Source organism: Bufo gargarizans, chromosome 3 (genome assembly GCF_014858855.1).
Source record: "Bufo gargarizans isolate SCDJY-AF-19 chromosome 3, ASM1485885v1, whole genome shotgun sequence".
Lineage (NCBI taxonomy): Eukaryota > Metazoa > Chordata > Amphibia > Anura > Bufonidae > Bufo > Bufo gargarizans.
Genome location: NC_058082.1, coordinates 66,005,945 through 66,031,577, shown reverse-complemented (window position 1 = coordinate 66,031,577; position 25,633 = coordinate 66,005,945). Strand labels below are relative to the sequence as shown.

At 47.6% G+C, this 25,633-nt stretch overlaps 1 protein-coding gene across 1 annotated transcript in view; it reads right to left on the bottom strand.

The window, feature by feature from the left end:
* The window catches only part of LOC122931114 (electroneutral sodium bicarbonate exchanger 1), a 287,005-nt gene extending 262,733 nt beyond the window's left edge, over positions 1-24,272 (bottom strand). The window contains exon 1 of the mRNA XM_044285063.1: positions 23,984-24,272. Within this exon, the coding sequence (XP_044140998.1) occupies positions 23,984-24,028 (45 nt within the window). The 5' untranslated portion in view covers positions 24,029-24,272. The remainder of the gene's footprint in view (positions 1-23,983) is intronic.
* Between the last annotated feature and the right edge of the window lie 1,361 nt (positions 24,273-25,633).

Sequence of the window (25,633 nt, the reverse complement as noted above, 5' to 3'; positions counted from 1 at the left end):
CGGGGATTCTATTAGGAGAAAATCATCTAAGTAGTGGATGACGTGGTTTGCCCTGAAGGTGTTGGTCAAGATCCAATGCAGCGCGCTGGCCAGCTGGTCGAACAACCAGGATCTGGACTTTGACCCGAAGGTCAGTTTACTGGCAAAATAATAAGCACCCTGCCATTTCATGCCATGCCACTGCCATAACTCAGGATGGATGGGAAGTAATTTGAAAGCATCGGTGATGTCTGCTTTTGACAGCCAGGTGCCTCTGCCTAACCTGATTATGACCTATATAGCTTCGTCTATAGATGCGTATCTCATGGTGAATTCTTCGGATGGAATCAGAGAGTTCAAGCTTGGTATGTGTAAAGAATGTGGGGCGGACAAATCATAGATTAGGCGTTTTTTATTATTAAATTTGCCGGTCACGATGCCTACTGGATTGACTCTCCAGCATGCGAAGGGAGGTTGGCTAAATGGTCCTATCAAGTATCCCCGGTCTAGCTCAGTGTGGATCAACTGGGTTACCGCCTCGGGGTCCCTGGCTGCGGACTGCAAATTGTCACACTCGAACGTGGTTTGAGGGAGTGCGAGAAGCCCTGTATGAAACCCGTGTGTCAATCCGTGGATGACAAACTGGACCCAGGCCGGGTGTGGATGTTCCGCCAATAATACCGCCAGCAGAGCCACGTTGACCACGCTTAGTCACGCTGGGCCTTGATTCCTTTGAGGGCATGCCGTGCGTGGATGGGCCCTAAAGCAAGTCGCACACAAGTGTAGCAACCTGCACTGGTTGTAGTGACAAATGGCGTAGTTATAGTTGTTACATATCTGGCTCCTGCCAAGGTATTTAATGGGACGACCTAACTTGTCTACCCCGGATGCTGGCTTGGTGTTGGATGGACCTGGGGCTGAGTAAGGTGGTGCCGGATCTGCTACGTGGCTTGTCTGAGAACACCAACCCGTGGTATGAGAGTACGAGTTGCAGACCGTGCAGGTCGGGGCTTTGAGCCCTGCAAAATGGCGGCAGAACAATTCTGTGTCTATATCCGACCAATCCAGCACGTGCTGACACTGGATGAGTGCAGCTGCTGCTTTGGCTGAGAAGGACCGATGATAGTCAAAGAATGCTGTGCCGCCATATTTGTAACCCAATTCCACCACCTTGTACATGTATAGATCCAGTTCAGCCCTCCTATGTGGGTTGACTGTGCAGATCACGTCCCGATATAAGCTGAACGCTAGAACGAATTCTGTGACGTTCAATTTCCTGTTAAGCCTAGCGTCCTTAGACTTCAGGATTACCGAGACCTCCCCACACGCAATGGTTCTATTGTCCGGGGCCTCATGTGTCGCAATAAGCAGGGACGCCAGGTTGACGTCTTTGCCCTCCAATATGTCCTGCCTTATACTGGCCGGAATGAAGTGGGACGGGGCGATTGAGGGAAAGTGGGATGACCCACCCGAAGCACCGGATGGCCCTGCCACAGGTTCCGCAGGTGTTGGTGTCGCTAATGCTGCCGCCGCCGACCTGGCTTCCACCGAATCCATTCTGGCTTGGAGGTCTGACATGGATGACGCCATATTGTTGATCACGGCGTGTAGTTGGGTTAGTGACGTCTGAATGGTACCCATGGAAACCTCGTCTTGACTCACTGGTGGTCCATCTGACATCAGAAGACGATATAACTCGGCTTTCCTTGCTGATGCTGGGAAGGGGATGCCTCTTCGGCGCAGCTCGGCGGACAACTTTGGGATGGTCCAGGAACGTAACGAGGGTCCCACGCTTCGCTCCGACTGGGTGTCCCCATTGTCTCGCGACGCGGAAGAGCCACCAGGAGTGAATTCTTGCGACATCTTCCTATTGGTTATTAATTGAGAGCGATTAGAACCCCCCTTTCCCGAGCTGCGAGTATGACCTTGTGCTCGAGTGCCCCTGCGGGTGGCCGGGGCGGATCAGCGTGCTACCGCCACCTGCGTGATCGCCCCCCGTAGTCTCCCGGGCTGTGAGGCCCGAAGACAGAACCAGCCCTGGCCCGTATTGGGATGTCCAGGTGGCACCTGTGGAGTGACCATGACTGAGAAGACGTCCTGGTACATGTGCCTGTGGACGTGACAGGACTTCGTGCTGATGTGTGGAAGAGCGGTGGTGTGCCTGTAGGCGTGACAGGGCTTTGACCAGCCTGTGGACGTGGAAGTTGTGTATGACAAGACTGCCCGTGGTCGTGACAGGACTTTATTGCGAGTCTGTGGACGTGACAGACGTTGAGATACGAACACCTGTAGTCTTGACATTTTTTTTTTTTTTTTTTTTTTCCTTTATCGAATGCCTGTAGTCGTGACAGGGTTTTTTTTTTTTTTTTTTTTTTTCTTTATCGAATGCCTGTAGTCGTGACAGGGTTTTTTTTTTTTTTTTTTCCTTTTATCGAATGCCTGTAGTCGTGACAGGGTTTTTTTTTTTTTTTTTTCTTTATCGAATGCCTGTAGTCGTGACAGGGTTTTTTTTTTTTTTTTTTTTTTTTTTACTCTTTATCAAATGCCTGTAGTCGTGACAGGGTTTTTTTTTTTCTTTTTCTTTTTCTTTACCGAATGCCTGTAGTCGTGACAGGATTGTATCGCAAGTCTGAAGACGTGACAGACGCGTTATGGATGCCCGTGGTCGTGACAGGACTTAAGTGAGTCTGAGGACGTGACAGACTTTTTTTTTTTTTTTTTTTGGCCAACCCTCCACCGTGGACTTCACGCCGTGGATGACTGCCTGCTTGCGCTATGGCGGAACCTGATACATACCTTGTTTCCGTGTATGCCTATGGTACCACGAACTGTAAAACATGGACATGGGTTTTATTTTTCCCTGGCCTTCTCACCCCCCCCCCCCCCCCTGCCCACAAGGAGTGGCTGGCGACCGGGACTGCGAAGGCCGCCATCCCACCAGACCATCGCCTGATGAGGACACGGCAAGTCGCATGTGACCTGATTGTGCGGTCGCCTGAACCTGGGGCGTGAATACTACGGCGGTATGAAGAGGTTGCTGAGGTACGTGTAGGATGAACAAAATGCATTTTGACAAGCACCAAAGCAGAACCCTCCCTGATGACATGCGTGGCGTGCCGGTGAACGTGACACTGTATTGCATCTGTGCAACCCTCCCCCCCCCCCCCCTTGCATTCATTTGTTTATATATTTATTTATTTCCAGTGTGTGGCTGAACCATGTGGTGCCCTTGCTTGCAGCCAGGGGGGGGCGCTGGACAACAGCCCTGGAGTTCAGCTTGCAGCAGCCTATGCCGAGTGCCAGGTCTCTGGCTGCCGCTGAACCCCCCCCCCCCGACCGCGCCGCATGTGGCCACCAGGTGGCGCTGTGCAGAGCGAGTACCGCCGCCGGCCGTGCGGCCAGGAACGCGGTCTGCACTGCACCCATCAGCCGCCGGCTAGCAGAGCAGAGCGCGCCCGCCGGTGTTTGCCATCCCGCCCCCTCAGTGTCCTGAGACGTGCAGCCGCCCCTGTCTTACTTGGAATCGCGATGATGCGACCTGCACCAGCTGCTTTCCAGACCCGAACCTGACCCTGAACGACCCGGAAGTGCCTCAGACGTGCCGATGAAGGAGCAGCAGGTACCTCAGGCTGCCTCCTTTTAACCCTATGTGGCCCCGCCTCCCCTAGCACAAACCCAGCAATGTAAACATTGCTTAACACTTAAAGAACCGCTGGGCAGCGGAGTATTACTATCAGGATTTTATATACGCTATGAATTTTAGCTCGTTTGTGAGTACAATAAACCACAAGTTGTTTTACCTGTATCCGAAGTGCTTCACTATGGTGTGATTTTTTGATGCCCTGCAGAGGAATCCAGGAGGCGTGTTTGGAATCCAGAGTTGGAAGCACTGTTATCCTGTATCAGTCCGGTGGGCTTACAGCACGGTTGGAAAATATTCCTTGTTTAGGCAGCGCGGTTCTTTACTTTAACACATTAATTAAAATTATACCTTTTTTTTTTTTTTACTTGTAGATATGCAAATGTATGTAAATGAGGCAGTTTGAGCACTTGGGGGCAGGGGTAGCTCTTGGAGCACCACTACAGTTTCACCCATCGGTGCTAATCACATTTCCCCCCTCTCCAGAGATAAACATCCCCGTCTAATTGCGCCTGCAATTGGAGGTGTTGGCCGTCTGTAAAGCCATCCGTGATTTCAGTCCACCCAGAATTGGAGGTTCTAGCGGTTCCAACTCCAATTCTGACCACTATGTGCAGCTCAGAGCACCAGGGACTAAAGCTCAGGAGTGACCAAGTGCTGGGCTCTGGGGTTCTCTGCTGTCCTGTCTGCTGTAATGCCTGATCAGACCGTGCCTGTGTCCTGTGAGGCTTCAGTAAATGGCAGGCCCGGAGGCCTTCGTAAGCTACTGGGCCATAAGATCGCGCTGGGGGTGCCTGATGCGTGTGAGAGGGAGATCCCTCACTCTGTAGACTCCTTAGATGCCACGGCCGACAGGGATTTCAGCATCTAAGGGGTTAAACAATTTAAATCGGTGCCAGCACTGATCTCCGCCATTGCAGCAGGGTGTGAGCTGTATGTTACAGGGTAACAGTGAGAGAGGTGCTTCAGAACCTAAAAAAAAATAATAATTTTGCAGAGCAATTATAGAGCAATGAATGGGGAGATCTCTGCACCTCTGTGAGGTAGAGGGCGGGTTATAGCGTTGTTAGAATAAGATTGTCATGTGCTATATGGGGTCTGATTTTCATTATTTACATTAACCATGAGACATCCTCTTTAAAGCTAAACCCGGACATAACCCGTTCTTCCCCCATTCAGCCCCTCTGAGTTGTGCATCGGAGCATTTCTTGCTCTGATGCTCTCCCTTGGCCTGCTCTACATAGCGCAGGGCCCAGTGATATCACCAGCAGTAATGGGCACTCTCTAGCCTCGGGAAGCACTAAAGACCGCCCATTAGTGCCAGTGACATCACTGGGCTCACTTTTGCCTAGCAGTGTAAAAATTTAAACTAACAGCCCTTGCCCTGCTTGATGCAGTGCAAGGGATGGGAAGCATCGGAGCATGTGTGGGTCCAGATCTGAACCCGGACAACCCCTTTAAGTGTATAATAGTAGTTACTACTCAGCATATAATTGTCAACTTTCTGAGGTCATAAAGATGACATTAATCTACAGGAACAAAAAAAAAAAATTATAAAATAAAAAAAAAAAAAGGTGCTGTTAGGGAAAACTGAATTATAAAAAAAATTTGGTTAGCGACCTTTTTTTCCGCACTGTTTTTGTTTATGAGTATTACCTTAAAGGGGTTCTCTGGGAATTAAAGGGCTTCTGTCAGCCCACTAAACCGTATATTTTTTTTTTTTGGTTAATAATAATCCCTACACTGCGAGCTCCCTATACATAAGCTAAATATTCATTTTGGTTCTGTAGATTTTGTTAAAAAGCTATTTTTATAATATGTAAATTACCTTGCTACCAGCAAGTAGTGCGGTTACTTGCTGGTAGCAGCCGCATCCTCCGCTGCTAATGACGCCCCCTCCGCTGTGTGATTGACAGGGCCAGGGAACGGGATCGTTCTCTGCTGGCCCTGTTTGAATTCAAAATATCGCGCCTGCGCCGTACCTGTCTTTAACCCCTTAAGGACCAGGCTCATTTTCACCTTAAGGACCAGGCCATTTTTTGCAAATCTGACCAGTGTCACTTTAAGTGCTCATAACTTTAAAACGCTTCGACTTACCCAGGCCGTTCTGAGATTGTTTTTTCGTCACATATTGTACTTCATGACACTGCTAAAATTGGGTCAAAAAAGTTAATTTTTTTGCATAAAAAAATACATTTTTTACCAAAAATTTTGAAAAATTAGCAAATTTCAAAGTTTCAGTTTCTCTACTTCTGTAATACATAGTAATACCCCCAAAAATTGTGATGACTTTACATTCCCCATATGTCTACTTCATGTTTGTAGCATTTTGGGAATGATATTTTATTTTTTGGGGATGTTACAAGGCTTAGAAGTTTAGAAGCAAATTTTGAAATTTTTGAGAAATCTTCAAAATCCCACTTTTTATGGACCAGTTCAGGTTTGAAGTCATATTGTGAGGCTTAGATAATAGAAACCTCCCAAAAATGACCCCATTCTAGAAACTACACCCCTCAAGGTATTCAAAACTGTTTTTTCAAACTTTATTAACCCTTTAGGTCTTCCACAAGAGTTGATGGCAGATGGAGAAACAATTTTGAAATTTCTATTTTTTGGAAAATTTTCCAATATAATCAATTTTTTCCAGGAGTAAAACAAGGGTTAACTGCCAAACAACACTCAAAATGGGTTGCCCTGATTCTGTAGTTTACAGAAACACCCCATATGTGGTCGTAAACTACTATTTGGCCGAACGGGAGCACATAGAAGGAGGGGAACACCATATGGGTTTTGGAAGGCAGATTTTGCTGGACTGGTTTTGTTTATACCATGTCCCATTTGAAGCCCCCTGTTGCACCCCTAGAATAGAAATTTCAAAAAAGTGACTCCATCTAAGAAAGTACACCCCTCAAGGTATTCAAAACTGGGTTTACAAACTTTAACCCTTTAGGTGTTCCACAAGAGTTAATGGCAGATGGAGAAACAATTTAGAAATTTCTATTTTTTGGAAAATTTTCCAATATAATCAGTTTTTTCCAGGAGTAAAACAAGGGTTAACTGCCAAACAAAACTCAAAATGGGTTGCCCTGATTCTGTAGTTTGCAAAAACACCCCAAATGTGGTCGTAAACTACTGTTTGGCTAAACGGCAGGACATAGAAGAAGGGGAACGCCATACGGTTTTTGGAAGGCAGATTTTGCTGGACTGGTTTATTTACACCATGTACCCTTTCAAGCCCCCTGATGCACCCCTAGAGTAGAAACTCCATAAAAGTGACCCCATCTAGGAAACTACGGGATAAGGTGGTTGTTGTTTTGGGACAATTTTTGGGGTAAATTAGATTTTTGGTTGCTCTATATTACTCTTTTTTGAGGCAATGTAACAAAAAAATTTAATTCTAAAATTGTTTCTACATTCGCTATTTAGTTTTGTGGAACACCTAAAGGGTTAACATAGTTTGTAAAGTAATTTTTGAATACCTTGAGGGGTGTAGTTTCTTAGATGGGGTCACTTTTTTGGAGTTTCTAGTCTAGGCTACATCAGGGGGGGCTTCTAATGGGACATGGTGTAAAAAAAGAAAACTGTCCATCAAAATCTGCCTTCCAGAAACCGTATGGAGTTCCCTTCGTTCTATGCCCTGCCGTGCGGCTATATAGCCATTTACGACCACATATGGGGTGTTTCTGCAAACTACAGAATTGGGGCAATAAATGTTTAGTTTTGTTTGGCTGTTAACCCTTGCTTTATTACCGGCAAAATGGATTTAAATTTAAATTTTGCCCAAAAATAGGTGTTTTGGCACCGTTTTTATTTTATATTTTTAACACCGTTCATCCGAGGCGTTTGGTAAAAAGTTATTTTTATAGCGACGACTTTTACGCACGCGACGATGCCCAATATGTATGGCTCTCAGACTTTGGAGACACTAAGCAGGCATCCTAAAACTGCGGCCCTCCAGATGTTGTAAAACTACAATTCCCACCATGCCCTGATGATGGCTGTAGGTTGTCTGGGCATGCTGGGAGTTATAGTATAACAACATCTGGAGGGCCGCAGTTTGAGGATGCCTGCACTAAAACTAATATTTTTTGGGGAAAGAAAAATTGTTTTCGTGTCTCCAAAGTCTGAGAGCCATAGTGTTTTATGTTCTCTAGTGAACTGTTGGGGATTATAAAAATTTAGTACTCCATGGAAGTGTGATACTCCCTGAAGCAATCGATAATGCAGAGGCCCGGATGATCGGGGCACGTGTCACATTGAGTTGTGGTGTCCTTCCGTATCCCCCTCTTGTGACACACTCTGCACTTTTTTTGGGTTCGTCCCTTCTTTCCAGTATGGGGGACCACACCTGGAAAGTGTTGGCCAGGGACGATCCGGGCGCCTCCAGTTCCCGAGGTACTCCGGCCTGCTCTTTCCCGGTCCGAAAAGATCAGGTCTTTGAGGACTGCCTCATAGAATTGGAGGAATGTCCCTGTGCTGCCAGCGCTTCGGGATAGTACAAAAGAGTTGTACATGGCAACCTGCACCATGTAGACCGCAACTTTTTTGTACCATGCCTGGGTTTTGCGCATGGCGTTATATGGCGTGAGGACTTGATCAGAGAGATCAACTCCTCCCATATACCGATTGTAGTCGACGATACAATCGGGCTTGAGGACCGTTGCCGCGGTACCTCGCACAGGGACTGGGGTGGTGCTGTTACCGTGGATTGTGGACAGCATAAGGACATCCCTCTTGTCCTTATACCTGACCAGCAACAGGTTTCCACTGGTAAGTGCACGGGTCTCACCCCTGGGGATAGGTACCTGGAGGGGGTAGGCAGGGAGGCCGCGTTGATTTTTCCGCACGGTTCCACAAGCGAACGTGGATCTGGCGGCAAGGGACCTGAACAAGGGAATGCTGGTATAAAAGTTGTCCACGTACAAGTGGTAACCCTTATCCAGCAGTGGGTACATAAGGTCCCACACGAGTTTCCCGGTAACACCCAGAGTGGGGGGACATTCTGGTGGTTGAATCCGGGAATCTCGCCCCTCGTACACACGAAATTTGTAAGTGTACCCTGAGGTACTCTCACAAATTTTGTATAGCTTCACGCCATACCTCGCCCGCTTTGTGGGAATGTATTGGCGGAAACTGAGTCTCCCCTTGAACGCAACGAGAGACTCATCAACCGCGACCTCCCTTCCAGGTACGTAGGCCTGCTGAAATGTGGCCCCAAAGTGATCGATGACCGGCCGTATCTTGTACAGCCGGTCATAGGCAGGATCACCTCGGGGGGGACATGCTGCATTATCGGAATAATGCAGACATTTCCGGATGGCCTCAAACCGGTGACGTGTCATGACCATACTGTACAGTGGGGTCTGGTACAGGACGTCCCCACTCCAGTATTGCCTGACACTGGGTTTTTGGACTAGACCCATATGCAGCACGAGGCCCCAAAATGTCCTCATCTCGGCTGCACTGACCGGCGTCCAGCCACCGGGTCTAGCCAAAACTGAGCCTGGGTTTTGAGCGACGAACTGTTGGGCGTACAGATTCGTCTGCTCCACCATCAAATTCACCAGTGGGTTACTGAAAAAAAAACTAAAAAAGTCTATTTCAGTAAACCCCACTGTGGGAATCTGGATTCCAGGATTGCCAGCGAAATCCGGAATCTCAGGCTCAAAGTCCACTGGGGGACACCAGCTAAGTTCATCGGCAGGGGGCTCCGGTGAACTTATTTGGTGGGCCGGGAAACCAGTACGAACCCCAGGGCGGCTCGTACTAGGGTGGGCCACAGGATCCCTAGCATGTGTGGCCCCTGGCTCCGCCTGGCGGCGTCTCCGCTGCCTTGGTGGCTCATCGTCATCCGATGATAATGAGGAGGATGCGGATGACAAAAGGAACGTGGGGTCATCCTCATCCTCACTGGGGCTCTCAGAGTCGGAGGCAATCTGGGCATATGCCTCCTCGGCTGAGAACACCCGGCGGGCCATGGGTGTGTGTGTGTGCGTGTGTATGTGCGTGCGTGTAAACCTTTATTCTATGTGCGTGTGTGTGGGGGCACGGGTGTTCACGTACTAAAAAGTCCAGGCAAAAAAAAGTGTTAGGAAAAAAAAAAAAAAAAAGTTCAAACTTGCTGATCTGCGGTTCAACGCTGATCAGCGGTCGAGTGGGGTGGTGGGGCGGGCGATGCGCTAACAGTGGACGGACGCTAAAAAGTGCCGGCCAGTCAGCGCACGCAGAAAAAAAAAAAAGTGGTGGTGGGGGAAGGGTCTGGTGGTGGGGGGGTGGGAGGGGGTTGGTGGTGGGGGGGATGCGGGGGGGGCAAGTGGCAGGGGGGGTCTGGGGTCTGAAAGTTGAAAAAAAAAAGTTTGGAATAAATGTGCTTTTTTTTTTTTTTTTTTTTTATAACTTTTCCCTTCTATCCCTGCCTAAAGGTGCCTCTCCCTCACTGACCCTAACCTACCTGGGTGGCGATGGGTGCAGGAGGGTGATGGATGCCGATTTAGGGGGACACAGGAGCTGGTGCTGGACGATGCTGCACGGTCAGGGTGCTGGACAGGAAGAGGAGGGGAGAGAGGAGCGCAGGAAGTTTGAATCTCGCGCCTCTCTCCCCTGCACCAATCAGCACCCTGGACAGCGGCGTTCAGCACCAGGGCCAGCTCCGCCTCTGCAAATCCTCGGACTGCGATTGGTGGTGTAAAATTACGCCACCGATCGCAGACTTTTTCCGGTTCATCGGGTCACAGGACACCCGAATGGACCGGAAACGCAGAAAACCGCAGGTCTGAATTGACCTGCGGTTTTCTGCGATCGCCGATACGGGGGGGTCCAATGACCCCCCCCTGCGTTGTTACGGGATGCCGGCTGAATGATTTCAGCCGAAATCCCGTTTCGATTAACCCCCGCGGCGCCGGAATTCAGATTTTAAGTCAGGACGTACCGGTACGTCCTCGGTCCTTAAGGACTCGGGAAATAGGGCGTACCGGTACGTCCTCGGTCCTTAAGGGGTTAATCGGCGCAGGCGCACCGAGAGGCGGCCGCTCTCTCGGCCGCTCCATCCTCAATGCGCCTGCGCCGGGTGTAGATGTGACGTCATCGGCGCAGGCGCATTGAGGATGGAGCGGCCGAGAGAGCGGCCGTCTCTCAGTGCGCCTGCGCCGATTAAAGACAGGTACGGCGCAGGCGCGATATTTTGAATTCAAACAGGGCCAGCAGAGAACGATCCCGTTCCCTGGCCCTGTCAATCGCACAGCGGAGGGGGGGCGTCATTAGCAGCGGAGGATGCGGCTGCTACCAGCAAGTAACCGCCCTACTTGCTGGTAGCAAGGTAATTTACATATTATAAAAATAGCTTTTTAACAAAATCTACAAAACCAAAATGAATATTTAGCTTATGAATAGGGAGCTCGCAGTGTAGGGATTATTATTAACCAAAAAAAAAGAAGCCCTTTAAGAAAATGAAAATATTTAAGTATTACTTTATTATAAATATAATCTCAAATACTTTTCATTACTTATAATGGCTCGTTTTGTCTGGGGAGCGATCATCAAGGGAAACAAAATGGTCGCTGTCCCATCAGTTCACACAAAACCTGTCCTGATCACACACAAGGACAAGTTACTTTACAACACTGAGGTAAAGAGCTGCCTTATTCTTCTCCTCTCTGCTTGTCAGGGATTATGATCCTGAATACAGATGATAAGAACTTTAGCTGAATCTCTGGGGAATTTAGTTCATGAGACATGAAGTACAGAGAGGACAGACTGTGGTAATGTGTTGCTGTGGTAATGGAGACTGCATACAAGTGCTGCTGCTCATTAGACACACCTCACCCTCCTCTCATGTCTCCTCATCATCCATTCCCACAGAGATTCACCTGTATTTAGGATCATGATTCCTGACGAGCAGAGCAGAGAGGAGGATGAGGCAGCGCTATGGCTCATTGTGGTGAAGTAGCGTCCTGCTGTGTGATTAGGACAGGTTTTGTGTGTATTGATAGCATGGCGGCCATTTTATTTCTCCTAATGATTGCTCCCTAGACAAAACAAGCCATTCTAAGTAATGAAAGGTATGTGAGTATTTATAATAAATATATTCAAAAGTATTTTCATTTTTTTTAATTCCTGGAGACCCCTTTTTAAAGAGCACGGATCAACTCTATTACACCAGGCATACAGCATGGTAAGGTTGATCTTGCTGATTAAAGTGATACTTGTCTTGTGAAAAATCGTTTTTGCTGTTTGAGGGAAAAAATGTATTTATTATTTATGCAAACTATGGTGTGAGTGCACCTAGGGCCACTGGAGCCACCACAGACCCACTGCCCATATATCAGGGCTCCAGATGGCGACTAAAATGGTTGCCAATGCAACTTAAAATTGCAAAATGGCGACAAGACTTTGTAGTCTTGTCGCCATTTGCGCCTAGACCCTCCACTGTTCTGCCTCTTTAAGAAGAAAGGGCTTTCATCCAGCAGACACACGCTGCAGACGTCTGCTGGGTGAAGATCTGTCCCTCACATTACCCGGCATAGAGGGTGGGCATGGCTTGGTTTCCCGCATCTTGAGCTCCTGTCTCCAGCACTCTCGCAACTTTGGGGGTGAAGCTGAGCTGCTGGAGACATTTCAACTAAAGGAGGACGTACAAAGCTCCCGCAGAGTCCACGGACTAGGCAAGTCACCCGTATACAGATTTACTACTAATGTCTTAATGAGATGCCAGGGATTGGTAAACCCTGTAAGAACACGTATAAGCGCTCACTGTGCTGGTCTCACACCACAGTATGTCCATGGAATTCCCTGTCCTAGTCTGCGTAGCACTGACTGGGTCGCATAGCATTATATTTATTTATAATGCTATGTAACCCTTAGAGGTCTGGAGTGTACTAATGTTGTCAGTGTTATCCAATACATTCCATAACTGTAAGGGTTACATAGCATCATAAATCAATATAATGCTATGTGACCCCGGCAGTGCTGGAAGTTCAGTACAGAGCTCCTGCACGATCTAGAAAAGGAGAACTATGTTAGTGCAAGGCTCCTTACTGACATGTGAGCTGATGGGCAGAGAGCGGTTAGCTGCTCCAAAGACATGTGAAGTTAAAAAGAGGGATAATTTCACTAAAGCAGCCTATAAGGGGTTAAGCACAGGCTAGTTCAGCTGCCAGAGGAGCCTACCTCCTACCTTTCCCACACCTCTGCTCGCTGGCAGCAAATGGAAACCTTCAAGGTTGACATTCACAGACTGAATGTCCATGTCCAGCCACATTTACACAGTGAGCAGCACTAGAATATGGGCGATCTTTCATCCCTCTGAGAGCAAAGGTTTTCATTCACTGACAGGCAAGCAGAGGTGTTGAGAACGAAGAGTAAAGCTCCTGAAGTTATATATATATATATATACACACACATCCCCATTGTCTTATACGCACCTATAAGACAATAGGCCGGACTCCTCCGGTCCGGCCACCACTAAGCCGGTTCCCCATAGAAGTGAATGGGAGTGCACCACGCCTGACCGGCCACTGCTCCCATTCAGTTCTATGGGCTCGACGGAAATAGCTGAGCTAGCGCTCGGCTATTTTCGCCGGCCCCATAGAAAATGAATGAATGGAGGGCGGTTGCGCATGCGCAGTGCACCCTCCTTCACTTTCAGGGCTCGGTTAATGATATAGGTGCGAAGCCGCACCTATAAGACAATGGGGGCACAGCCTAGCGATATGCCCCCATTGTCAGTAACGAGACAACCCCTTTAAGCGATTGGTCTTTTAAGGATTGCAGTGGGGATAGTTTATTTTAACCCATTCTGTGTCACATATAGAAGAATACTGGTATGAAACCCCTTTAAAAATGAACTCCTTAAGGGTTTGTATACACTAATTTCTGAGACTGCCAGGACCTTTGTTGGTTTTCATACTTACTTGATCCCCAGTGCTGGGCCCTGGCTCGTTTGCTCCACAGCCCCCGTTGCTCGTTTTGAGTCCCTTCATGAAAACGTCCTGATTGACGCCGTTACAGCTAATAACCCATCACTGCTTCCCTTGCATTATGTTAAATGGTCTTGTGATGCAAGGGGAGCAGATCTCCACTGTGGCCAGTGTTTGGCTGCAGCGGCATTAAGATAAAAGTTTTCATGGAGAAACCCAAGACAAGCAGCGGAGGCCTGGAAGCAAATGAGCCAAGGCCCAGCACCTAGAGATTCAAGGAAGCATGACCAGCAACGCGAAACTGGCTAGTCTAAGGGTTCATAACTCTGTGGGCTCTACCCTAGGAAACCTCATGCTCCTAAGCATCCCATTTTTTTTAAAAATTTTTATTCTTTTATTCAAACACTACAGTAGCCATGTCGGTGAGAGTTGGTGGGGGTTTTAATGGAGGAACAGTGAGGTGGTGTAATAAAGTACGGTGAGCCTCAAGATTGATGGGGTTAGAAGAACGAATCAAAAGGAGAGACAAATGGGCAACTACACAAGGTAAGACATGTCTTTTTTTTATTATTATTATACCTTAATTATATGTATTTTAAATTGGCTCCTAATTTTTCAGGTTAGGAGCCAATGGCTCCTTGATATTTTTTTTTGTCTGGAGCCCTGTATATACTACACAGCGCCAGTCGAAAGCGATTACACTGTACTTGGCTGATAGCTATGAGAATAAATAGACAGAAGTGCAGGGACGTGAAGTAACCGGCTGAGTAATCACTCTCGATATGATATCTCCTGTGTCTCATGGTCTTTTCAGAAGCATCTATGAAGTTACACCAAGTACCAGAAGATTTGCTTGTTGCTCATTTTATCTCTAGAAGAGAATCTCTGCATTTCAATGTGAAGTGACAATACAACAGAGGGAGGCAGGGGAACAGGCAAAGGTCGTGTGTTTATGTGCCGCCATTTCACTGAATTCATGCTGTTCTACGTCACACAGTGGATCTACTTTAACGTTCACCCTTCCCATTGAAGGGGTTGCCCCACTGAGACAACGTATAATCTGAGGGAATTCAACCTCTGGGGTCCCAACTGATCACAAAAATGGTGGCCCATCCACTGTTCGAATGGAGCGGCAGACATGCACGCATTTCCGCCGCTACATTCAACAAGCGCTGGCTATCTCCGAAAGCCCCATAGAGCTAAATGTCTGCATGTGTGATCGCTAAAGATGGAGCTCAGGACCCTGTTTCTGTGATTAACGGGGGCACCAGTTATCGAAACCTCACCAATCAGACACTTATCCCCCATAGATGAAAAGACGAAATGGCCATATACCTTACAGCAGTGGTGGCAAACCTATGGCACGGGTGCCAGAGCCCTCTCTGTGGGCACCCACACCCTGGAAAAGTTCAAAGGCGAACCAATATGCCATAGACTTTTCCTGCCATTCATGAATGGCACAAGCAGCATGCTAAATGTAGGCATGTTATTATAGGTAAATGATAAAGTACATGGAGGATATACTATATTGGACTGTAGTATTCAGGTTAAATTGCCGTGTTGGCACTTTGGGATAAATATGTGGGTTTTAGGTTACAGTTTGGGTACTTAGTCTGTAAAAGGTTTGCCAGCACTGCCCTACAGGGAAGTTTCCTGGTCTGCCTATGCCATGTAGGCCGCCCGAGCCCTCCTCAGAGCCACCAGCTGAGTACATTACGATTGGGTGCTCCAATTTTAATTAATGCTAGGAGCATCAGATACTTATCCACCTGGCCAACGGCCACAGGTGCCCTTCCATTCTCAGGATGGTGAGCCAGTAGAACACTGTTGTGAATGCAGCATTATTTTGTCCTGCGCTGTGGTATTTGGTTCTGCTGGGGCGGTATTTTGTGCTGCACTAAAGTAATGCAGGCTCCGCCTACTTGTGTTGTCTCTGGCTACTTATTTTGGCTCTGCTGTCAGTCAATTTGGACCCACCTACAACATGGGGCCACTTCTAAGTTTGATTTCCCGTGTCGTTTTAAGTTTTCGGTCCGCCCCTGTCTTAATGGGACAACCCTGGCTGGAATGGCTGTGGCCTAATATGTGATATTTTACTCCAGAATTGCACCACAAATTTCTGCCAAATTATCTACCATAAAATTCTGCCTCCCAATAGTTGGCATACAGCTAGATAAAAGTGTCCATCTCTGCACCACAATAAAGGGTTTGTCTCATCATAGACAATGGGGGCATATCGCTAGGATATGCCCCCATTGCCCGATAGGTGCTGGGACCTGCACCTATATAGAGAACGGAGCCCTGAAAGTAAAGGAGGGCTCACTGCTCATGCGCAACTGCCCTCCATTCATTTTCTATGGGGCCGGCCAAAATAGCTGAGCGCTATATTTCTACAAAAAGTACTGACGCCCTTGGCCAGACTGGATCATTCGTATTTGAGAGATACAGAACAGTTTTTAAACAAGATCATGCCATTGCAAGTGAATGGGGACTGCCTTCTCGTTACATTCGACGTTTGCAGTCTCTACACATCCATTATACATGAAAAAGGACTCAATGCAGTGAAAGGTCTCCTTGATCGAAGTAGGTATAAGGATGTGGAGCGAGATTTTTTTTCTTTCTCTCTTGACCATTGTATTGGAACAGAATTATTTTATATTCCAAGATACCTTTTATCAGCAGTAGTGTGATGTGTATTGTGATTCCTTTACTGTTTGACAGATATACAGTAGATATGTGGCAATTAAGAGAATATTTGCAAGACTACGAACAGCGAGTGCCGGTCCTTTATTACTATTATTTCTATGGGACGCCAATCCTAGGACACGTGCACCGCCACGCTACACCTGCAGTGCCGACTGATTTGCAGCGCATAAAAAAATAAAAATAAAATAAATATTGTACTTGACCACCCCTTTGCTCATAACTATTAATCAAACCTATTGTTTATTCAGTATGTAAAACCACACTGCAAAATAGCCAAAAGTGATATATTTTTGCTCCTTGAACATCTGACATTGCTATATGATATTCATAATCTGTCCCTCTGGGCTGTGTTGCTGTGGCTCTGGCAGTTAGTGGGTTAAAAATAATTTACAATAAGAGGGAAACTGATAATGTATCTTTTAGTGACTTCTATACAAGGCCAGGGAAATGTATTTGAATATATTTATCAGTTATTTTTCTAAGCAAGTGAGCTGTCATCTCAGGGGTAAGCCAAGGTCACATTCCTGGTGCAGCTCCTGGTCTCTGTCACGTTCCCCTCTTTTCAGACAGTCATAGCAGCACCGGGAAACGGCAGGTGCAAGACATCAGATAGATGCTACTAAAGCCAAGAAACACGCCATGCGTATCACAACATAAGAGCACATCTTCCTTGTTCCCGCCACCTCGCTCTCCGTCCGGGTTGAGGCCTCATGCACACACCCTCGTATGTATTTAGCAGATGTGTTGCATCCGTATGGATGACCCGTGTGCTTTCCGCATCCGTATATTTCTGCAGACCACTCATCCATTAAAGTCAATGGGTTAGCAAAAAATAAAAATAAATAAAGGACCTGGTCTGCATCCGTATTATGTGGTATGTAGACCCCAAACAGACACAATCATGTGCAGAAGACCTAATGGGGAAATGCCCAGTATGTGTTTGCATCCATCCCAATACTTTGTAGGACCAAACGTCTTGGGTAAAATCTGCACATATAACTTGCTGCATATTCACACAAGCTTATTTTCAGTCCACGTCCGATTATTTTTTTTCAGCTCGGACATGAACCTATTTGTTTCTAAGGGGCTGCAAAAAAATGCGGACTGCACGTGAATGTTATCAGCGTGCTGTCCACATCCGTACGGCTGTGCTGCAACTTACAGAACATGTCCTATTCTTGTCAGCAGTCTGGGTCTTCGAGTTGTATCCCAGTCGGACACTATCCTATTAGTGCTGCCAGAGGAAGACTAGCCCTCTTCAAATGGGTTGTCTCCCCTTGATAGCATATCACCAGGATATGCTACCAATGTCAGATAGGTGCAGGTCCCAGAGGTACGACCCTCTGCTATCTCTAGAACGAAGCTCCCACAGAGAGCGAGAGCGCACCACGCTTGAGTAACTGCCCTCCATTCATTTCCAAAAATTGCAGAGAGCGAAGCTCAATTATTTTTGCCACTCCCATGGCTATGAATGGACCAGGCATGCAAGGTGTGCGCTCCTGAAGTTTGGGTGCTATTTCCAGAGAGAGGTGGGGGTCCCAGAGGTGGGACCTGCACCTATCTGTCCCAGATGAGACAACCATGTTAAGTCATGCCATGGATTCTTTCATTACATATTTGTTGCAGAAATGCTGCAGGTGTTCACTGTGAATTTATTTCATGTGTGAATCTGTCATGAAATCAACATGTAACACAAGTTAATTTCATTGTGGATTTTGGTGCGGATTTTCGTGCAGATTTACCTGCCGAAAAACTACTCAATGTGTGAAGTCACCCTTACTGGTTTGCCATCATTGTGTTGCCTGAATATAGAGGGGATGGAGTACGGCTGAAACGGTTACTTGATTGAATCGAGTAATTCAACACAAAAAAAAAAAAAGTAATTCAACCGAAAAAAAAACCTGAATGCAAATTTTTTGCATCGAGGATTCATTTATGTCATGTGACCACGGAGCGGGAGTGAAGTGCTTGCTATTACTCACCGCTCTATGGTCGTCGCAGGCCCGCACCGCACGGAGAAGAAGATCGATGAGCTGTGGAGCGGTGCCCCTACAGAAGAGGCAAGTATTTTATTTCACTGGCACTGTGGACATGGCTAGGAGGGGGGAGATGGTGGCAATGGGGGGCAGGGGAAGCTGACGGCACTGGGAAGGGGGAGCTGACGGCACTGGGAAGGGGGAGCTGACGGCACTGGGAAGGGGGAGCTGACGGCACTGGGAAGGGGGAGCTGACGGCACTGGGAAGGGGGAGCTGACGGCACTGGGGGCTGATGAGTTTTTATAAAGAAAAACATTATTTTAATTAGTTTTTTGTTTTTAGAGTACTCGATTAAGCGTTGGATTCATCTATAGAATACTCGATTGCTGCAGCCCTAGGAAGGAGCTCTACGAAGGTTCATGCTGTCATGGATAAAATGTTATTTTCATGTTAACGTTATCAACAGGGGACAATCTGAAGTTCCGTTTTAATCATTTCCATCTGAGATCCATTCCCTTAGATGGAAAAAAAGTTCTGCATTTTTTTTTCCATTCTCCATGCCCCTGGGATCTTCTAGGAGAAATATGTATTCATCACACAGCTAACTATTTGTCTCCCCCTGCTTAAGAAACACAGAAAGAGTCATAAACTGCAGCTGCATCCCCCTCCTCCCAGACTTAGAAGATGCCTGAACATTTACAGAGAGGGGAAATACAGGATGCCGAAGGCGGAGATAGATGCTACCTACCCCTCCTAATATATATTACAATTCCATGTACGCACATATGCAACAAAATATAGTACAAAACAAACAAAAATAGATATGCTTAAACATTTACAGATGACAACTAAGAGATACATCACATTTGGTGAACATATGCCAGATGTATCTATAAACATCTACAAAACAGACATTACCATAAAGTGTCCTTATGTCATATGCAAAAACCTACAGTGGCATGCAAAAGTTTAGGAACCCCTGGTCAAAATTACAGTTAAAGGGGTTATCCCATCTTAGACAATGCGGGCATATCGCTAGGATATGCCCACATTGTCTGATCGGTGCGGGTCCCACCTCTGGGACCCGCACCTACAAGCAGAACGGAGCAGAGAAACTTGAGGAGGGCGCACTGCGCATGCGCAGCCAGCCTCCATTCATTTCTATAGAGCCGCCGAAAATTTCCATCGGCCCCATAGAAATGAATAGGAGCGGTGGCCGTGCATGCGTGGTGCGCTCCCATTCACTTCAATGGGATAGGCGGGGTCCTCCAGCCACAACTCTCCCCGGCTCCATTCTGTTTGTAGGTGCGGGTCCCAGCGGTGGGACCCGCACCTATCAGACAATGGGGGCATATCCTAGCAATATGCCCCCATTGTCTAAAATGGGATAACCCCTTTAAGCAAGTTGAAGATGCAATGATCACCAAATGGCATAAAGTTAAAGATGAAACACACATTTCAACATTTTAAGCAATATCACTTTATTATTTTGGTTTTGTACAATTTTAGAGTAAAAGAAAAAAGAAAAGGAGTACCTTGCAAAAGTATAGGACCCAAGGAGATTTGAGCCCTCAGATAACTTTGACCGAGGTCTCAGATCTTGAATAGCCTGTTAGGGTTAAGGCTTGCTCACAATCATTAGGAAAGGCCAGGTGATGCAAATTTCAAAGCTTTATAAACACCCAGACTCCTCTCACCTTGTCCCAAAAAACAGCAGCCATAGGTTCTTCTAGACAGCTGCCTAACACTCTGAAAATGAAAAATGGTTGAGGCCCACAAAGCAGGAGAAGGCTATAAGAAGATTGCAAAGTGCTTTCAGGTTGCTATTTCCTCAGTTCGAAATGTAATTAAGAAATGGCAGTTAACAGGAACAGTGGAGACCAAAAGAAGGTCTGGAAGACTAAGAAAATTTCCACAGACAGCTGCTCATAGGATTGCTAGAAAAGCAAATCAGAGCCCCGCTTGACTGCAAAAGACCTTCAGGAAGAAGGAGTTGTGGTACATTGTTCTACTGTTCACCAACACCAGCAAAAATATGGTGTTTATGGAAGAATCATCAGAAGAAAACCTCTCCTATGTCCTCACCACAAAATTCAAAGTCAGAAGTTTACAAAAGAAGATCTAAACAAGTCTGATGCATTTTTAAAAACAAGTACCGTGGACCGAAGGGGTTAAAATAGAACTCTTTGGCCACAATGAGCAAAGGCATGTTTGGAGAAAAAAGGGGCACAGAATTTCATGAAAAGAACACCTCTCCAACCATTAAAGGGAGTCTGTCAGCAGATTTACCCCTTTTTAACAGTTGCCATTATGCTGTAGCCGCAAAACAGACGATTAACACGGTACCTTTAAACGCTTTGGTGGACTTTTAAATCTGCCAAAAACGAACTTTGATGAGGGCTCGCAAGTGCCCCGACCAAGGAAGTCATCGCGTCGGCGCGGGATCTCGCTGAGGGGGAGAGACAACAGATAGGCGAGCAGAGGAGGAGGCTGGGCGGGGATAAGAGCCGAAGAGGCAGAGCTGCCTGGGCTCCAACACGGTGGACTCCGCCCTGGGCACTTGCGAGCCCTCATCAAAGTTCGTTTTTGGCAGATTTAAAAGTCCACCAAAGCGTTTAAAGGTACCATGTTAATCGTCTGTTTTGCGGCTACAGCATAATGGCAACTGTTAAAAAGGGGTAAATCTGCTGACAGACTCCCTTTAAGCATGGGGGAGGACCAATCATGCTTTGGGGTTGTGTTGCAGCCAATGACACAGGAAACATTTCATGGATAGAGGGAAGAATGGATTCAATGAAATTCCAGCAAATTCTGGAAGCAAACGTAACACCAACTGTAAAAAACCTGAAGTTGAAAAGAGGATGGCTTCTACAAATGGATAATGATCCTAAACACACCTCAAAAGCACATAAAGTGCAAGCTGAAGGTTTTACCATGGCCTTCACAGTCTCCTGATCTGAACAACATTGAAAATCTGTAAATAGACCTCAAAACATGCAAGACGACCCAGCAATCTCACAGAACTGGAAGACTTTTGCAAGCATGAATGGATGAAAATCCCTTTTACAAGCTGTGATACTAGCCAAAGGGGGTGCTACTAGGTACTAACCATGCAGGGTGCCCAAGGTTTTGCTTTGGGTCCCATTCTTTTTTATCCTGAAAAGATAAAAGATAAAAAAAATGTTTTTGCTTAGAATCCAAAGGGAATGTGTAGTTTTTAACTTGCCTTTTGGAGATCATTTCATCTTCAACTTGTTTAACTGTTCACAGTAACAGTAATTTTGACCAGGGGTGCCCAATCTTTTGCATGCCACTGTAGCTCAGAGGGGCAGTATTCTTTATTTTTTTCCCATCTATACAGTTGCTCAAGACCTACATATGCATCGGGTATGCTTACCGAATGTAGTGTGAGAATAGCCTTACACAGACTGGCTCACATATAATCCAACATCCCCGATCCCTTTAATCATGGGAGATGAGCTTCCGCTAATAGAGTCAGGCAGCGACTTGTTCCCCTCTCCATATTGCATGTATATGTTGGGGGCAGAAGGTATGGCTATCTTCATTTAGCCAACAGGTATCTATTGGTGACCTTACATATTCAATACCCATTGGCCAAATGATGCTCTCTCACTGGACTCCCTCTCGGCTCCCCCAAACACATACATGCATGTGTATTCAATAGGGAGAGGGGAGAGAGCTGCAACTAGACACTTCTAGCAGTGGTCTATCTCCTGAGAGAAGAAAAGGATCAGGCACAAATATTCACTTTGCCCCCATCCTTCTCCAGGGGCGGACTAGCCATAGACGCTACAGGTAAAGTCCCTGGTAGGCTGATGCCCAGGTGCCGCATGAGCCCTCCTCACGGCCACCAGGTACATAAAGATCTGATCCTTTAAGCACTAATTTATGCAGAGGACATCAGGTAATTACCGTATGCACCTGACCCACGGCTGCAGGCGCCCTTCTAAACTCAACTGTATTACTGTTCTCAGGATGGTGATATAGTTAAACATTGTGGTAAAGGTGACAGCATTTTGTGATACACTGAGCCATTTGGTTCTGCTGAGGCTGTATTTTCGGCTGCACTCAGGGGCGTAGCTATAGGGGATGCAGAGGTAGCAGTCGCTACTGGGCCCAGGAGCCTGAGAGGGCCCAAAGACCCTTGTGCCACATAAGACACTGGCATATAGAAAGTGCATACTGGTCAATTTACACCTCTGGCTGGAGGGAAGGGGTTAGGTTAAGAATTTGGCATGAGGGGGTGCCCTTTCAATGTTTGCCTCAGGCAGCAGGAAGGCTATGTGCTCCCCTGCCCCTTGCCAACCAGCACTGAGGGACGGGGGCCCAAGCTGAACTCTTGCACCAGAGCCCATGAGTTTTTAGCTACGCCCCTGGCTGCACTTAGCTATGTGGTTCTGCTGAGGCGGTATTGTGTGCTGCACTACAGTACTGCAGGCCCAGCCTACTCCTGTTATCCCACATTCTGTCAATTTGGACAGACCTACAGTCCCAACACAATTTAGACCATTGGCCGAACCCACCATTCATGGCACAGGTTGTGATCTTCTCAAGAAGATGGCCAGTATGCATAACATAGGTTGGAACTGAAAATCTCTCACGGGACATCTGGTCTGTATAATAAGGGAGTGGTCTTCTGAAAGAGGTGGTCTTTTGGATAGCTTCACTGCATGCCGCTTCTGTCAGTCGCCTCAGCCATTCACCAGAGCTAAGGTCAAGTGACTGTGCTGGTATCAGCTGCAGAAAATGATTGCCTTTTGAATGGAGACAATCACGGCCCGCACCGCAAACCATTCACCATACACCCCCCACTTTAGGGTTTCTATTTAGTGCAGAAAGTTATGCTTTGTTGTAGAGCATAAAATGGAGGACTATAGTCCCAATATCCCAACTACAATCTAAGAAGCATTTATTCACCATGGCAGGAGCTATAAAACGTTATAGCCATATGACAATCGGAAATATTTACGCATGCAGTATCTGCGTCCGTCTCTTGACGTAACAGATCCCATAAGGGATCATAAACTCACGTGTGGTGTCATCACTGCTCGCTGGATGAACTTGGAAATGTTAGGTGTCACATAGAAGTACAATTGCTATTGTAACTAGGACCAAAGCAAAACATGTAATAGTCCTGAAGTGGCCAAAACACAGCACAAAGCCCTAAGACGTAGCTGCCGAGATCCTGGAGGAAGCCCTGCCTGCTTTACATATGTGCCACCATGATCTGAGTATCCAGCAGCCGGGGACAATAACACCAGACATGTGGTACACCATCATCGCGGACGCTTGGCCATCTAGGCTTAGCCATGCAAAATGCGGTCATCTGGACTTCAAATACAGAATGCCAGGGGGGCTTCATCATCACCCCTCCTGCAGACACAAGGAGGCATCTCCTCCAGCATGTTCCCCTATGGCACAGAGCTCTCCAATGACCTCCACACAAGGTGACATTACCACAAATGCTGGCCATGTACAGAAGAACATGCCACTGGCTCATCAGTGGACCTGCAAAGTGTATGGCATGTTCTCCAACACCATGACCACCGGGGAACCAGGCTTTTCTCTACCCATGGCTGCTCTAGATCACGGGCACTGGCAGGAATGGGCATCTGTGGGGTGGCATCCCCCTGGGTCTGCACTGCAGTAACTTACTGAGCCCCTTCTTTGTCACACATTTCTGCAGGAGGCACATGCCCAGTATCAGTCCCCGGGTCCACCCCTACAGACAGCGGGCACTGGTTACCTGGTAGCTGAGGGCGCTCTCGGGCTCGCTGCTCCCCGCGGGCATGGCTGACGCCTTGTTATTGCCGGAGCCGCTCTCGGTAATTTGCTAATTCGCCTTCTGCTGGAGAATGCACAGAGAAGATGTCCTCCAGACTCCCATGGAACAGGGAGGCTCTGCACCGAGACGACGCTGCTGCTGCTGCTGTGTCACTGCTCGGGGTACAGTCCGGCTAGAGCCATGCCATCGGCGGGCGGCGCCCGGTCACAACATGCCAGGGACCCGGCGAGGATGGAGCTCTGCAGGTGCCGCGGACACCAACATACAGAATCCCAGCGCGTCCGGAGGGGGAGGGGCTCCGCACAAGAGGCCACGCCCATCGCCGACCGCATTGGTTTACATGGAGCGCGGCTGAAGCCTGTCATGGAGGGGAATGTTACCTGTCACCTCAGGTTATAGCGTCGGACGAGAGCCAGTCCTGGCGCTGGCTACAAGATGGCTTTTCATCTGCGACATCATTCATGTCCGGCTACGAATTGGGAAACGTCGCGTGCAGCACTTTTGGCTGACTAGACAAAGAGTTAACTGTCAGTGTTGCTAGGTTACAGGACTGCACCCTTACATTTAGCAGTGTACCCCTCTGCAGGTGACCAGCTGCTATCATACAGATTGCAGTGTAACTGCAGTACATGCAACCTCCATCTGGTGGCGCACTGGCCATAGTCCCTACAGGAAATTTTTCCACTGGGCAGATGCCCATAGGGCCACCGGGGCTCCTCCTCACTGCCGCCAGCTGTGTACATACTGCTGGGGTCATTATTAGAGGATGTCCAGGCAACATGCTGAAGGTCGGGCTGGCCTGGAGTCAGGGGTGCACCACCAATGAGGCCAGATGAGGCGATTGCCTCAGGCGGCAAGACCTAGAGACAAGTGGGAGCAGTGGCAGGGCTGTGGGAATATCTCTCTAGATTCAACTGTATCACAGTATGCCTTAAACAGTAGGGCCGAAGGGCTTGGGCTCTGTTTCAATTTTTTCACCTCAGGCAGCAGAAAGGCTAGGTGCACCCCTGCTTGGAGTTGCAGCCCACGTGTCGCCCCCTGCTCCGTATCCATATTACAGACACTTGGAGGAGGACGGACCGTGCATAGCTGCCAACTGTCTCGAGTTTGCCAGGACTATCCCTGAGTTTCAGAGACAGTCCTGGAGAATTTGCACAGTCAAAAATAGGTGGGGCTAACAAAAACTCTGTCCGTAAGTGGGCGATTAGGGCGGGTCTGGGGAGTTCCTGGAGGTGGGGCTTATTTGTCCCGATTGTACCAACTGAGATGTAGGTAAGTATGAACATGGCAGCTATTGATGGCCACCACAGAGGGACGGCTTCTGTGCTGCACGGTGGTATTACTGACCCTGCCTACTTGTATTGGCGCAGTCTACAAGTCTTGCCCCACCTTCTATCAGTTTGAACCCACCTACAAAATTGGGGCCATTTTTAGTTTTTTTTCAGGGCCACTTCCCGACGGCCCATTGACTATAAACGTCCTAGTTGTCGGGATTAATCTCTGAATGGAAGTTTTAGAACTTCCCTTCAGAGATTGCAGCTGCTGAGCAGGGACTTCTTCTGTGTTCCTGCCTTCTAGATTGCTGACTCCACAGCGCTGAAGGAGATGGTA